General features: G+C 36.3%; 1 protein-coding gene across 3 annotated transcripts in view; it reads left to right on the forward strand.

The window, feature by feature from the left end:
- The window catches only part of Diaph2 (diaphanous related formin 2), a 730,565-nt gene extending 716,279 nt beyond the window's left edge, over window positions 1-14,286 (forward strand). For all 3 annotated transcript variants that reach the window (XM_051142209.1, XM_051142210.1, XM_051142211.1), the window contains one exon: window positions 13,935-14,286. In XM_051142209.1, the coding sequence (XP_050998166.1) occupies window positions 13,935-13,999 (65 nt within the window). In that variant the 3' untranslated portion in view covers window positions 14,000-14,286. The remainder of the gene's footprint in view (window positions 1-13,934) is intronic.
- The last annotated feature ends 2,035 nt before the right edge of the window (window positions 14,287-16,321 follow it).

Consider the following 16,321-nt stretch of genomic DNA (forward strand, 5'->3'; position numbering starts at 1 on the left):
ATACAATATAATCTTTGAAATATCGACTTGACTCATTAAGAACTGTGTATCAGGGTAGAGAAGAAGTCTTAACACCTCTCCATCAGACTAATCTTTAAACCAAAAGACTTCAAACACTGTCATAAATGCCAAAGAAGACACTGTCATTTTTATCACTCTATCTTTGTAGCACAATGCAAGGCACACAGTCACTCTTCAGAAAGGATGATTGTAATAAATTGCATGTTTTATAGCAAGAGCTATGTGCAGCATGGGAATAGACTGCTTATAAAAGCAAGACCATCCACCATTTCCTTTCCAGTGAGTAGACTACTCTGAAAAGCAAATTCAAAAACAATGGGTTGCTTGGTTAAACTGCTCTTCTAGGAGTATGGGGGAAATGAGTGACAAGGTTTTGCTAGATGCATCATTCAAACCAGGCTGGAATCCCTAGAAATAATCTCTTTTTACCCTTAAGGACAAATCTGTCCAGACAACTGAAATCCTGAAGCAGATAAATAATATAAAGCAGTCTGGCCACATTTCTATACATACTGGATGACAATAAGAAAAAATAAATAAATAGTTATAAAAGATTTTCATTGCTTCCCAAGAGCATAAGAATATCCTAGCCCATTATGACTTGTGAAGTAAATAAAAAGTCAGAATGTTGGTAAATTCTGATTTCCTGCCTGATCTCTATTAAGTATTTGTTTTTATGGGCTAGGGTGAAGAATACTTTTATAAACATCTGTTTGCAACCTTTCTCATTGTCCAAAAGGTAGATAAAATTTTAATAGTGCTATAATTAGGCTGTCTAGACTTCAAAATGTGTAAAATCTGCTGAAATCTTTGGAACTTGACTCTTAGAATGGCATGCAGTAAAAACACTAAGCTTTTTTTTACATCAGGTACCATTATGGCCCATTTCCATTATTTAGTCATTGTAACTATACTGTTAAATAGATAGTTAATATTATTTGTCATTTCCATGGTAGCAACAAGGAATATAATGAGGAAAGAGCTATTAAAGGGCAGAAGCAAAGATATAAACCCATATGACCATGCCTATCTGTGACACTTAGTTGTGTTGATCCTGATTGATCAATGTATGTGTGTGTGTGTATACATTCATAGCTACATGTGTGCACGCTTATACTTCATATCTATTAAAATATCAATGTGGAACAGGTATGGATTTATTTCATTCTGTCTTAATACCCTATAGCCTAAGTATTATTATCCTGATTTTGAAGATGAGGAGTTGGTATTAACAAAGCTTCATTTATGTAAGTGAGGGAATACTTCTAAAGACTATTGTATTATTTTTTATCTTTGCCTACTCCATTATCATATTGGTACAAGTGGTGTGAAAGAGAATAATGCTGTTTCTCCTTTGCATCTTCACCTGTACTTCACAGGTATTCTAGTTTGCTTTATGTAGCTATGATGAAACACTGATCAAAAACGACTTACGCAGGGAAAGGAATTAATTCATCTTACAAGTTATAGTCCATAACTAAGGGAAATATGAGCAGTAACTCCTCCAAGGAAACAACTTAAAGCAGAAATCATGAAGGAATACTGCTTACTGGCTTGTTTCCCTGGCAGGGTCAGCTACTTTTCTTATACAGTCCGGAACCCCTGCCCAGGGATGTTACTGCACACAGTGTGCTAGGTCCCCTCCATTAATTAGACATCTAGAAAATGGCCCACAGGCATCCATACAGGACAATCTGGAGGCAGTTCCTCAACTGAGGTTCCCTTTTCCCAGATGTGTCAAGTTGATGACCAAAATTAGCTATCACATTAGGATACCTTCTTAAAAATAGATAAGGGTCATTATAGAAAGAGTCTATTTGTTGTTATGTTTTGTTTGGCTTTGTTTTTTGTTTTTGTCTTGTAACATTTTTTGTAGCTCTTATTTTTTTTTAAATTAGCTGTCTCTCATAATTACATCCTGACCCTACTTTACCCTCCCTCCTCTCCTCCAAGTCTTTTCCCCCACCTTCCCTCTTCTCCAGAGCTACTCCTCCTCTATTTTCCTTCAGAAAAGAGCAGGCCTCCCATGTATATCAACCAAACATGGCATATCAAGTTGCAGTAAGACTAGGCACCACCTCCCCCTCATAATAAGCCTGGACGTGGCAACCCAGTAAGAGGGAAAAGGTCTCAAAAGCATACAAAAGAGGCATATATCGCCCCTGTTCCCACTTTTAGGAGTCCCACAAGAGCAAGCTACACAACTCTAACATATATACAGAGGGCCTAGGTGAGTCCCATACAGGCTCCCTCAGTGGTGCTTCAGTCTCTGTGAGCCCCTATGAGCCCAGAAGAGTTGGTTCTGTGGGTTTTCTTGTGGTGTTCTTGACCTCTCTGGCTCTAATAATCCTTCCTCCCCTCTTCAGCAGGATTCCATGAGCCCTGCTTAATGAGTCTTTCCTGTTTGAATTAATCATTTCTTTTGGCTTCTCATTTTATTTTATCGGTGAGATAAAGCTCTCTACAGGTGATGTTAAGACTTAGCTCCCTATCTTTTAAATACTTAGCAATCTTTGTGGAGATAATCTTCTGGGGAATCACTTTTTTAAACTTAAAATTTTACAGATTAGAATCTAAGATATGTGATATATATTTATAATTGATAATTTGTGTGAAAATTAATTTGTGTAGCTTTTAAATTTTGTGTTTTCTTTCCGAAAATATTCTGAAGCCCTTTTCTTTCCCTTCTTTATTATAATATATTAAGTAGTAACATAGTCAACCAAAAGTTCACTAGGACATCATTTTTAAAAATATTTTATTGGTTTTCTAGCGCATAGGTGTTTTACCTGCACGTATGTCAGTGTGAGGGTGCCAGATCCAATGTAACTGGAGCTACAGAACATTAGAGATATCTGGGGGCTGGGAATTGAACCTCTGTCCCCTGGAAGAGCACTTAACTGCTGGAGTCATCTCTCCAGCCCCAAATCAGACATCTTTAAAAATGTTATTAAATATTTTTTCAAACAATATTTTTGATCATTTCTTTCCCTTCCTCCAACTCATTCCAGATTCTTCCCATGTTTCTACCCACCCAACTTATCAATTTCATGTTCTTTTTCTTTTTCTCAAGAAGAAAAACACAAAAATCAAAATCAAAACAAATAAGAAGACAAAAAAATACCAGAAAAAAACATAAAGTACACCAGAAAACTTGGAGTCCATTTTGTACTGGCCAGTTATTCCTGTGCCTATTGTGTTTTTTACCTGTTCTTATCAGATGAAGACTGACGTTGTTCCAGTAGACTTAAAATGACACATTGAGACTTATTCTGAGTAAGGTATTAGTAGCTATCTTTATTCACTTCGGTCTTGGCCTTGTGATCAGATTGTACATGGGTTGCATTAGACACTAAAATTATAAAGGATTTTCTGTCACTTGTGAATATGAAATTGAGATGCTGCATGCTAACTCTCTTAATTGTTCATATTTAAAACAACTGCCGGCTGGCTTTTACCTTAAGGGACACTTTATATTTTAAAAACAATGGCACTTGCAGCTGCTAAAGTGTCTGTAATATTAGCCACACAGTTTGTCTTTGTCCACACAACTGGTTAAGTAATTAAGCACAGGCTAATATGGGGATCATTATTGATGTGAACACCTGTTTATAGACTTTTGCATTGTAAACTGTAGGTTAAGCATCTTCTCAAAATCATAGGCAGGGCTATATTACTGTGATATGGTCTTTAGGAATATGGACACATTGTGCAGGAGGAAGGACTGGCATTTCTGCCTTAATACTGAAACAAGGGTATTTACTCCCTCCACACCTCCCACACAGGGCCTACTTAAGCTAGAGAGTTGGGCTGAGTACTATAAAACCTCTACCTTCAGCTAGATATAGGGAGTCCAAACCCAACAGATGGCATGCACATATTAAAAAGAAAAAGACTAAAGTGATTCAGAAACAAAAGCAGATGACAGGTGAGTGTATTCTAGGTCAGCATATTAGCAATGAAGCTCAGGCAGATCACAAACAACTGCCACAGAGAATGACAGAGGATTGTCCATCATATGATCAAAGTTAGAGAAATGGCTGATGGCAAGTATTCTTAGTCATAGGGATCTACGCCACCCATGAAGTAGAAAGTCACACAAATGACAGGTGATAGTAATGAGTTGACCCTGGAGTCCAAGTGCCATTTAGCAGCTAGTCTATTCAGCATCAAACCAAATGTTTACTCAGTCTCTCACCCTGCCAAGCACTCTGGCCCAGGTCAATGTAATCTTCGCCTTGATCATTCCTTGTACTGTCACTCCTGATCCTGCTCTGCAGGATTCAACAACCCCTCTAGACGACTTCAGCCCCATTTCTGCTGACACCCACCTCCCCAGGTAGAACAACTGCCTTCTGTGTAATACTTGAAAATTGTTTTTAAGAAATGGAATTTAAGAGAAAGTAAGTTCCATATAGAAATAGCTACCTTTTTATCTTTGTTCTTATAGCTACAGATACAAACAGTTCCTTTCTTTTCATTATGTCATTTTATACTTTTCCTTAGGGAAAAACAAGTTAAGATGTGTAGTTATTCTAATTTTCTTTTGTATATTCACTCTCTTTTTGACCCTACCAATAGGAAAATTTGCATAACTGAATGGTCTGCAATATGAAGAACTAAAACTCATTTTTTCCATGAATCAGAAATTCATCGCTATCTTTCTGTTTTTTTCTTGTTGAAATTCCACCTACCATTTCAGTCCTAATGAGGATAAAATCTTGTCTGACCTCTAGCTCTTGCTTTCAAGAGATATTTTTTTTCTCTACTTGTACCCTGAACTGCATTTGAAATGAAGCAGATGCTACAGGAAACACATAATTAACCAAAACGCTACTGGTTTTGGTGCATTTATCCTTCACACCAGAGTAATGTATAAAGTTACCTGTTATGTATCCGGTGGATAGTTTATGCAGTAACAAGTTGCAGCTAGACAGAAGTCTTTCCTTGTGTTCATGGGAAAGATGTATGTCCTCTATGTAAACAGCATAGCTGAAGGTGAATTCAGAGATCAGTGCCTGAATCCTTGCTAGTGATTGGATGATGACTTTATTAACAGTTTTTAAAAACTGCTGCAGATAAGCTACTATGGCAGACACCCTGCTACAGTTTGTATGATGTCCACTCTTTAGTCTATAAGTTTCACTTACAGAATTCTCTTCAAAACTTTTCCTACTATATTCTCATAACCTTATTTTATATTAGTATTTTCCATACTCATAGATTTTCATCCTCACATAAAGAAATTTTTACTTGGGTCCTATTTGTGTTATGTAGTAGAGAAGCAAATATAATGTGTTATTAATGTAAAAAACTAAAGGTATTTTAAAAATCTATTCACTACTTGTGACCTGGAGTATAAATTTAGTAACAAGGTCAGTGGCAGTTGAAATACTGAATATTAAATTGTTTTTCTTTTATCTGCACCACATTTTTCTTATTTTGAAATACCCCAATTATCAATTACATAAATGGCAGCCAGTTAAAATACCAACAAGTTGAGTGTACATGTTATAAAAGCACCATGCTTGTGATAGATTAAAGTATCACAGATTCTACATTTGTAGCTTATTATGGATTAAGTTTTAATGCCTTAAAGTAATATTATTGTACCATGTGATTTCCCTTTTATCTTGTATTTCTATCTTCCTAAAGTTACTATAATTGAGTTTGTTTGATAATGTACACTTATATTGCTACAAGACTTGGTAGTTGGCAAAATATGAAGTTCATAATAGAGATAGAGAGTAGAGTTACTACCTGGCAGGGAGGATAAGAAGAAAGTGAAATATAGAAAAGTGATTTAATCTCAGAACTGCGGTCTTATAAAATATAATTTGTTTTTCCCCTAGCACAGCAGAGTTGCATGCTGATAACAAGCTCCTGAATTAATAAATCCATTGCAACTATTGAGATCTTTCCCTTATAACATAACGAATGCTGAGCATTAAGAAAAGGAAAGAGGTTCTTTGTACAAATGTTACCTCTAGTAGATCTATATCCTTAAACATAGAAAAACTACCATCATACTCTCAGCAATATCAATGTGAAAATAATTTGTGCATCTCAATTAGAATACTGTAATTTCCACACAAAAACATGCTGTTTCTCAGAATGCATTTGCTTATTTTCCAATTGGAGAGGCATTTAGGGGTCTACTTTGTTATCATTACATGTGCTTAACTCCAATTATAGTTAATGGGAGTTGTGTGCCTGTAGTCACAGTAGCCTCTAAACTATTTTAACATTATTGCTTTCCATTACCATCATCGTTAAAATAACTTTCCACTCTTGTGCCAACCTGAACTACTACAGTAATCTAGGTTTCTGTTTTCTTTGCATTGATTTATTTGCATGTAATGAAGAATATGGATTAGAAGACGTGGCCTGTTTCTAGATTTAAAAACACTGCACTAGCCTTGAAATTAGAGTAAGTAGGGATAGAACTCCTTTCTTAAAATATTTATTTATCCATTCTTTATACAGTATATTTGCCTGCATGTGAACCAGCAGGCCAGAAGAAATGATTATGAGCTGGGAATTGAACTCAGGGCCTTTGGAAGGACAGGCAATGCTCTTAACCTCTGAGCCATCTCTCCAGCCTGGTGCTAGGCTCTTTAATTGTTCAGTGGAGAGGTAATTGACTGACTCCTGCACATGCATTTTTACATACCATCCTGTGTATGCAATTTCACTGGAATAAAGCAGGTCAATAAAGTGTGAAAACTGATGTCTGGTAGATACCCAAAATTTGAAGCATACTACAAAATATGAGAGCATGAAGTTCACGAACTGGAAGCACTAGACGTTATCATTGGTGAAAAAACTATACATTTGATTGCAGTTACTCACATTTGTGACAGAGCCAAAACAAGACGTGCTGTGTGGGTATAACTGATGATGCTTTTTTGAATACTTGTGAATTCTGCTCTGTTTCCCAAAGAAAAGTGGCCACAACATCAGAAATACTGATCAGAAAACAGGGAAAAGGTCCCTGTTACATTTTCAAGAAAACAAGAAACCTGAAAATTCAAAAAAAAAAGAGTCATTAAAAGGGTTGAGAGTGCATTATGTTTCATTGGGAAAGCACTTGCTTAACATATATCAGGCCTGTGTTCCAGCCCGCCCCCACCCCGCGTTCCCCCCCGGTCCCCCCACACACACACCTGAGACTCACAGCTGGATACTGAGCTGTCACTTGAGTAGACTTGGGATTCATTGGTTTTGCTTATTTAGTTTTGTTATTTTTGAGGGTACTTTATCATTATGGCATGTCCACTGCTGAAATGTGGCCCAGAAATTTGTGTGTGTGTGTGTGTGTGTGTGTGTGTGTGTGTGTGTGTGTGTGTGAATTAAACCAAGAGCTTTGCACATGGTAGCCAAATGTTCTACCACTGAGACACACTACCAACCAAAGTGTATGCTCTAAATGAAACTATAAATGATGGAGGCGTAGCTCCAACAGGCACTAAGACATATCATAAATATCGCATCCATATTCCTAGCACTGAAAAGACAGAAGCCAGGGGACTATAATTCCAGATGAACCTAAACTACATAGTACAGATGTGTCTGCCAAATAATGATTGTAATAACAATAATAACAACAGTAATAAATGGGAAAATTATTATGAGGCTCAAGTAATGAAATGAGAAGAAATTTATACAAAAATTCAGAATACTGATGTCAAAGTAATAGAAACTATGATATTTTAAAATTTTTGGTAACAGGGATATCATGAATCAGTTTAGTAATTGATGATTCAACAAATAAAATGAAAAACAAAGTAGTGTGGAAGTTTATCTGGCATTGTGAAACAAAATGAATGAAGATAGTTTTAATAATTAAATGCAAATGGGTTAAATTTTAAAGACCATGCTTATCAAATGTCTGTTTATTAGAGACATGTCTATTAGACAAATGTCTACTAGAGAAAGCTGAGAATAAAAGGCATATAAAAATATAAATGTTGATAAATTTAATTATGTAAAAATAGTTAAAAAATGAAACTGCACAGTCCTAAAAGCCTGCAACACAAAATAGGCAAACAACAAACTAAGGAAAATATTCTAATATATATTTCAGTCCATTGCTATCTTAAGTATATCATGTGCAAAATCAAGCAGTACAACAAACAACCAAAGAACAAGGCTAGCATGCAAAGAAAAAATAAATGGATGGTAATATATGGGAAGTTCCACTTCACTAATATTTGAAAAAAAGGCAAAAGGAATGAAACATGTCATTTTTCACCTTTTATATTAGCACTTTTTAAAAGATTATTACTCAAAGAGATAAGACAGACAAATTCATCTACTGTCAGTGGGATTTAAGTTATCACAACTATTCTCTAATATAATTTGGGGTTATTTCTGCATACCTTAGTAATACCTCTTCTATATATGGCATGCATATGGATATAACTATAGCATATGTGTGGATACAACTCTGTGATACATATGGATACAGTTCTCGCATACATGTGGATGTAATTATAAGGATAGCATTTCTACACTGTTAGAATACCAAATATTGGGAGGAGCTTAAATATTCTCCAGGAAAGAATTGACTGGCAAATTATTATATATTTGCATAATAAAATGAATATATCCATTAAAATCATGTTTTAGTAATATATTCCAGATATTTAATAACAGAAAACATCTACAAGACAGGATAAAATAGCACGTTGCATGTCTAGTTTGAGCTCAATATTTTAAAGACACTATTCTTTGTTTCCTTTTTTAGTTATTAATTTATTCAGATTACATCTAAATTTTTATCCTCTTGCTTGTCTCCCCCGGTCCTCCCTCTCTCTCGCTTTCACCCTATTCCCATACCCTAGGTCTGTGACAGAAGGGGACCTCCTCCCCCACCATATGGTCAAAGCCTATCAAATCTCATCTTTGTAGCCTTCCTATTCTTTCTCTGAGTGCTACCAGGCCTCCCCACCGAGGAGAAGTAGTCAAATATGGGGCACCAGAGTTCATGTCAGAGTCAATCCCCACTCTCCACACAACTGTGGATTATGTCCTGTCATTGGCTAAATCTGAATAGGGGTTCAATATTTACTGTATGTATTGTCCTTGGTTGGTGCAGTAGCTTGAGCAGAGCCCCCTGGGTCCAGATGTGCCCATCATGATTTTCTTCTTACAGGTTTCTAAGATGCTCTGAATCCTTCTATTTCCCTATTCGCCCATACTTCTCTCACCTAGAGTCCCAATAGGAGGTCCCTGCATCTATTCTAATCTCCTGGTAAGTGAAGACTTTCAGGGGACATCCCTGTTGGGCTAGTGTCCAATTATAAGTGAGTATATACCATGGTAGTCTTTCTGAGTCTGAGTTAACTCACTCAATATAATCATTTCTAGTTTCATCCATTTGCCCACAAATTTCAGGATTTCTTTGTTTTTTATATCTGAGTAGTATTCTATAGTGTAAATATACCTCAGTTTCTTTATCCATTCTTCTACTGAGGGACATTTAGGTTGTTTCCAGGTTCTGGCTATTATGAATAAGGCTGCTATGAACATGGTTGAACATATGTCCTTGTTGTGTGGTGGAGCATCTTCTGAGTATATTCCAAGGAGTGGTATAGCTGGATCTTGAGGTAGCCCTGTTCCCAGTATTCCAAGAAAGCACCAGAGTTATTTCCAAAGTGGTTGTACAAGTTTGCTTTCCCACCAGCAATGAAGGAGTGTTCCTCTTTCTCCACATCCTTGCCAACATATGCTTTCACTTGAGTTTTTGATCTTAGCCATTCTGATGGGTGTAAGATGGAATCTCAGGGTTGTTTTGATTTGCATTTATCTGATGACTAAGAACATTGAACATTTCTTTTTTTTTAAGTTTTTATTATTAATTTATTCATGTTACATCTCAATGGTTATCCCATCCCTTGTGTCCTCCCATTCTTCCCTCCCTCCCCTTTTCCCCTTATTCCCCTCCCCTATGACTGTTCCTGAGGAGGATTACCTCCCCCTGTATATGCTCATAAGTGTTTCTCAGCCATTCAATATTCCTCTTTTGAGAATTCTCTGTTTAGTTCTAAGCCCCATTCTTGACTGGGTTATTTGGTTTATAGTGTTTAATTTTTTGAGCTCTTCATATATTTTGGATATTAGACCTTGGTCAGATGTAGAACTGGTGAAGATCTTTTACCAGTCTGTAGGTTGTCGCTTTGTTCTCTTGACAGTGTCTCCTGCCTTACAGAAGCTTCTCAGCCTCATGAGGTCTCATTTATTAATCGTTGACCTTAAGCCCTGGGCTGTTGGAATTCTGTTCAGGAAGTTGTCTCCTATGCCAATGAGTCCCAGACTCTTCCCTACTTTTTCTTCAAACAGATTTAGTGTAATATAGTATTCTTTTGAGGACAACAAAGGGAAACCACACTATGAGAGGAAGAAGGAATGGACATGGCCTTTTTAAAATCATAGTTTCAATCTCAACTTGACCATCTCCTGTACGATGCAAGATACAGCCCTGGACACACCTTATTAGGATATTGACTGCACACCTTCAGGCTGCATACTTCAGAAATGAGACTTCTAGTCTGATTACGTCCTTTTTGTTTTATGTTATGTCTGATCTGTATTTAGTCTTTGGTCGTTTTACTTGACATTTTAAGTAACAATAAAATTAATGATGTAGGTTTAAGTATACATCTAAAACCTAATGACATGTATGTATTTTCTCTGTTACATAGTTGCTAACTAAATGATTATATGAGTGGATTCTAGATCAGTATCACAGTGTGTTTAACCCATTTACTACAATATTCAACAAGATTTAGTGATGAATACCACATGCCCTTTTGCTTAGAGAAGGCATGGATTTTCTTCCTCTTTTCACAAGGACAGCCTTGACATTAGTTTGAACTTGGTAGCCTGATAGAAGGTACAGAACCATAAAAGCCAAGATATGTGCTTAAGTTCTCCTTTGGTGACAGATTTGGAAGGTTTTCTGAAGACCATCTGCCTCCATAGGACAATCTTTAGCACCACTCTTTAATGATTCCAATTACCTTAGAAGCATGAGAACCTCCTCACCTATATACAGAGCATTTCAAAGACAAGCCTTTCTGAAATAAAGAAAATAAGTTTGGGGTTGCTTAGCAAATAATGGTGAACTTGGAAATGAACTTGATTCTGAATAGGCCTTATCAAGCCCCAAATAGTATAGCACACCACTCATTTCCTCCACCTGTTTCCAAACAACTGCCATCAATTTTGCAAGCACCTCAATTACTCTATTACCTCTGACAGCAATAATATCTAACAATTTTTCTTACCTAAAAATCTGGTGCTGAACTTATGATGTCTGTTAGTATTGAATACCATAAATATAAAATTTATGTTTCAAATAACTCATTTGGTGGTTTTTCAGTCTCTTATTCAAAGATGAAGTCACTCAAGCATGAAAAACTGTTATAACTAGATTATTAGCCACTAGAATATGAACACAAATGGAAAATCTAGGTATGCATATGAAAATACAGAAGTATATGTGAGTGTGTTTGAGTGTGTGTGTGTGTGTGTGTGTGTGCATGCGCATGTGTGCTTTATGAGATCCACTTATAGCTTAATCCATAGAACTGCATGGTACAAACATGAATTTTTATGGCAAAATTATCTTTAGCATAAATGTAAAGAACTGGAAATTAATTTTTAAAAATTCAGATCAGCAATTGTTGCCATTGTTTCTAATGGCTTTTTTTTTTTAATAAACAAGGTTGTAGGTTGACATTTCAAATATATAAGTGGTGACCTTTACAGAATTGCTTCTTCATGTAATTATCTTATTAATTTCAGAATCCACTAGACTCCCAATGGGATAGAAAAAAATTTAAAATAGTTCTTTTTTCTGTCTGCCATAAAGCTGGGTTTGTGTCCTGAACTAATATATATGCCACTTTCCAAATGTTTTATTGTCCTTGAGTCAGTTTGCTTTGACTCAAAAGCATTTTCTTCACCAAATGCCACCAGGAAGTTGCAAGTTGTTGTGATTCCTCACATCCTGTCATTTAACACTTGTGAGGTTGCAATTTTGGAGGTGATCCACTAGGTGTTTGGTGATGTTATGGGGTACCAGAAGCATTCCTGGATGAAAGAACAGATAGCTGCTGACTTAGCTTGTAGGATTTCCAGTGAATCTTCCAGCTTTTTTCTCAGACCTGGCAAAACTCTATGGGAATGCTGCCATCATGTTCATATCTGAGAATAACACTGAAGTTTTAATGCTTGTAATGCAAGCTTAAGTCTTAAATGTTTCCTAAGAAGTCCCAAACTAATCTGTTTGCAAATCACTGCCACCTGAGTAATAAGCTCTTTATCCAGGAATGTTATCTTCACATTTATAGCTGAATTGTGATCCATATCACAAATTAAATAATGGATTATTTAATGGTATCTTCAAAAAGATACCCAAATAATCCATCATTCAGATGTATCTCCAAGTACAGAATGCCTCTTACTTTCTCACCTTTCTGTAATATTGCATTCTGAAGCACTGAGTGTGCTTTAAGCTTCTGACTAGTTTGTTCAGTGCACTGACAAGGTGGTGTTAATGAAACCAAGGTCATGGGTGCAAGAAAGTTTTGCCATGTATTGACCACAGACAACCGGAATCAGTCAAGAGATGATAGCGAGACCCAGAAAGGCATCACAAAAAAAAAAAACAAAAAAAAACAAAAAACAAAAACAACAACAACAACTTAAGTACTTCTCAGTCCAGCCTCCCCAAGGAGAGGCAGGATATGCTAGTGGGCCATAATAGTCTTAGGGAGGAAATGAATAGCAGCTTGGGAGGCTCCAACATCTACTTCTGAACAAAGCAGGCCTGACATTTAGGCGTTAACTTTGCATTATAATCTCCCATCATACCATTGATTTGCTGTGTAACCTTCATCGCTAAAGCAGAGATAATAGGATGGAATGAAATGGGCTTACCTCCCGGGGATGTTGTGTGAATTAGCAAATTAACTAGTGTAAAGTGTTAGCATTTATGTAAGTGCTGGTGGTTGTCATTATTTCTGGGGACCGAGTCTCATTCTAAATAGAGAATCTAAGTATATTATGCTTTTGCCAGGAAGGGATTTTCACCCACATCAATTGCATTTAAGCCGAGCATAAAACAGAGGTGATAATAATATAGTAGTGATCATTGCAATGCAGAGCTGTAAGCCTTTTCTCTATTAAAGCTAAAACTATTTTCAGCAACTTTCAATGCTTTTAAACTTTGCCAACTGTCATCTCTACAGTGATTATTCTTCCTGTGATGGGTAGGGGGAATGGGACCAAGAATAGGTCCCATTCATTATTCATTCCCATAATGACTATATAATGTATTGAATTTGTTTACATCATACAATCAGACAAACTCAGTAGCTGCTTTGATTGCCATATATTGCAATCACTGTAAAAAAAAAAAAAAAAAAAAAAAAAGAAGAAGAAGAAGAAGAAGAAGAAAAAAAAAAGCTTTCTCTGTGACCCCCCCCCCCAACCCTCTACACACACTGGTGTCCTTTAGAGGTAACCATCATACAAATTGAAAACTCATAGGGAGTTGGAAAGTTTTTCAACAAAAGGCACTGAACATAGATCTTTTCCATTTAACATCTTTACCAAGGAGTTTTGTTGTCACCTGGGGTTTGTGTTTGAGAGAATTCCTCCCTTCTTTCATCACTGCCTCTGCTTACCAAGAAAAATCATTTATTGCTGATTGCAGAACTCTTGAACTCAGCCTGGCAGCTGCAGTGTAAACGTCTAAGATCCAGGCTCTTTGCAGCTTATTTCCATATTCATTTGAAGTGATTTTTCAAGACTGTTTGAAAACCGCTCTCAACTTGACACTGTGCAATAGTCAGGATCTAAAGCTCACCGTTTTGTCTTTTCTTCTTCTCTTTGTCTGACAGATAACAGGCGGGCCCCTCTGGAAAGATCACGCTCTCGCCACAATGGAGCCACATCATCCAAGTGATTCCCGAGGCCAGAGAGAGTGGAGACATTTAAGAAAACAAAACCATCCATTTTGAGAAGAACAAAATATACACTCAAGAGTTGGAGTGGAAATAAATGCATTTCCACAAAGGTCAAGCTGATCTGGGTGAAGTAATGTGTGTTTGTAGGAGTACTGCAAGTACACTAATCCAAACCCAGATGTCATGATTAGAAAACATTTGTTTCTCTGTAAAGATGCACATTACTTGTCATTGTGTATAATGACCTGACTGCGAACCTGAATGTATTTTTTAAAAAAAGGGAAGAACCCTAAAATTTCTGCAAACATTCCAGTCTGTCAAAGATTTTAAAACTGAATTTTCTAGGTCACACTTACCCACCCCACATCCCCCAAAAATTGACAAAGCGGGAGAAGGAAATAAATGAGAAGAAGAATTTTCACTGCCTACTGCCAGCTCATCTTATGCATATAATGTAAAGTCCAAGAGAATGTTTGGGAAGGTGCAAATAGCATACTTTGAAAGAGAACCCCTTCTCAAGGTATTTAGAATCCATCTCAAGCGAAAGCTAATGGATTCGTCTGTTTGGCAGAAATTAATCTCACCATTAGTCTAGTATTTTAGCATGATATTGCAGGCACTTCTCATTGCTAAAAATAAACCAAAGTTTAACAGGATCAGCTAGATTTCAACTTTATTTAAAAAGTATTTTCTAATTCTGCATAGATATCTGCCTTATAGAAATTCTTTATATAGCTATTTTTTGAGAAAATTTCTACTCTTCCATGTTTATCCTAGGGATGAGCCTGAAAATTCTATTGCCTTTATTTAGATTTTAGCAGAAAATAGTGATTCCTAGTTCTTCACTCTATTGCCTCTTTCTCCCTTCACCCACTTAGAGGTAGGGAAACTACAGGTGACTCCCTAGGGAGGGAAGAGATTTCTTTATGCAGGAGGCAGTAGAAAACTTTTGAAAGGTCAATTGTTTTATCTCTCTTTCTACCCCTTTTCCCATTCTACTTTGGTAGTTGAAGAAAAAGCAATTCTCTCCCCCTCCTACCCTTGCTCTCTGGCTAGAGCACGCGCGCGCGCGCGCGCGCGCGTGTGTGTGTGTGTGTGTGTGTGTGTGTGTGTGTGTGTGTGTGTGTGTTTATATTTCTTACTGCAGCAATTCCATACCCCCGTAGCAAGGTAAACCTCTGCCATCACCATACTTACCTTATATTATTAACACATTTCAGTGATGCTGCCAAAACAACACTAGAAGATAAAGAAGCTCAGCATTGTTTTAAATATGTGAGAAAGCAGAAGTGATACTTAACTTGTCTATTCTCTTACAGTGTGCATTTGTAATAATTGGTGTAACTTCATGGAGTGTAATTTCAAGACTAATTCATGCAGATGATTGTGATTGCTGTAAAAGATTGCTTGTATGTATATTTCTTATGTAGAAAATTCTAATTCTAGTCCTCTAAAGCACATTATAGACATTCAGAGAAAAGAACAACTGACTGGCTTGGCAAGCCACCTTCTGGAGATAATGTAAACATGTGACAAAACAAACAGAATCTTTATAATGGTGTATAGTAATTTAAACTGCTGCCTTTCACTCTAGTGCATTCTTACTTGGATAGTGTACTTCAAAATACTCTGAAGCTGCTATAAGTAGAGAAATCAGAGGGTAACAATGTCTGGGATGTTTTTCTTTTTTTCTTACATAAACCCACGTACACACCCACAAAGACACATTAGAACATACCACTTTCACACACCTTTTTTTAAACAATAACCACAAAGTTTAACTTCTACTAATTGATGTAAATAACTACTGTATGCAATTTTGACTTTACAAAGTATTTTCTGAAATATTTGTGGTATGGCTTTATTTGAGGTTTTTGTTTTTGTTTTTATAGCTTTTCAGGCTGTAGAAAATAGATCTTGAAATGTAAACTTTGACTGAAATTTGGGGCATTTACCCTGCCATATTATCTAACTGGTCAAGGTTGAAATACTGATGTGGATCACCTTTTCTAGATGTGAATTTGCCTTATTTTCTAGTTTTTAAACAAGAATGAATGAAGTACTATTATTGATAAATTATATATTTGTATTTAAATGCATTCCACATGATTTTCACAAACATTTGAAAACCTTTCAGGGGATACATAATTAACTTATGTGACTTATAACAGTCCTGTTCAAGCTACTTGCACTTTTTATTTTAGGTCAAAACGTATCATCCAAAACCACAAAAAAGTACATAGTGGTATTTTTAAAAGAAAACCAAACTAAGCTGAAATATTTTATCTATTTGTGTTTATTTCTGACACAATTGAGAAATA

This window comes from Acomys russatus, chromosome X (assembly GCF_903995435.1).
Source record: "Acomys russatus chromosome X, mAcoRus1.1, whole genome shotgun sequence".
Classification (NCBI taxonomy): Eukaryota; Metazoa; Chordata; class Mammalia; order Rodentia; family Muridae; genus Acomys; species Acomys russatus.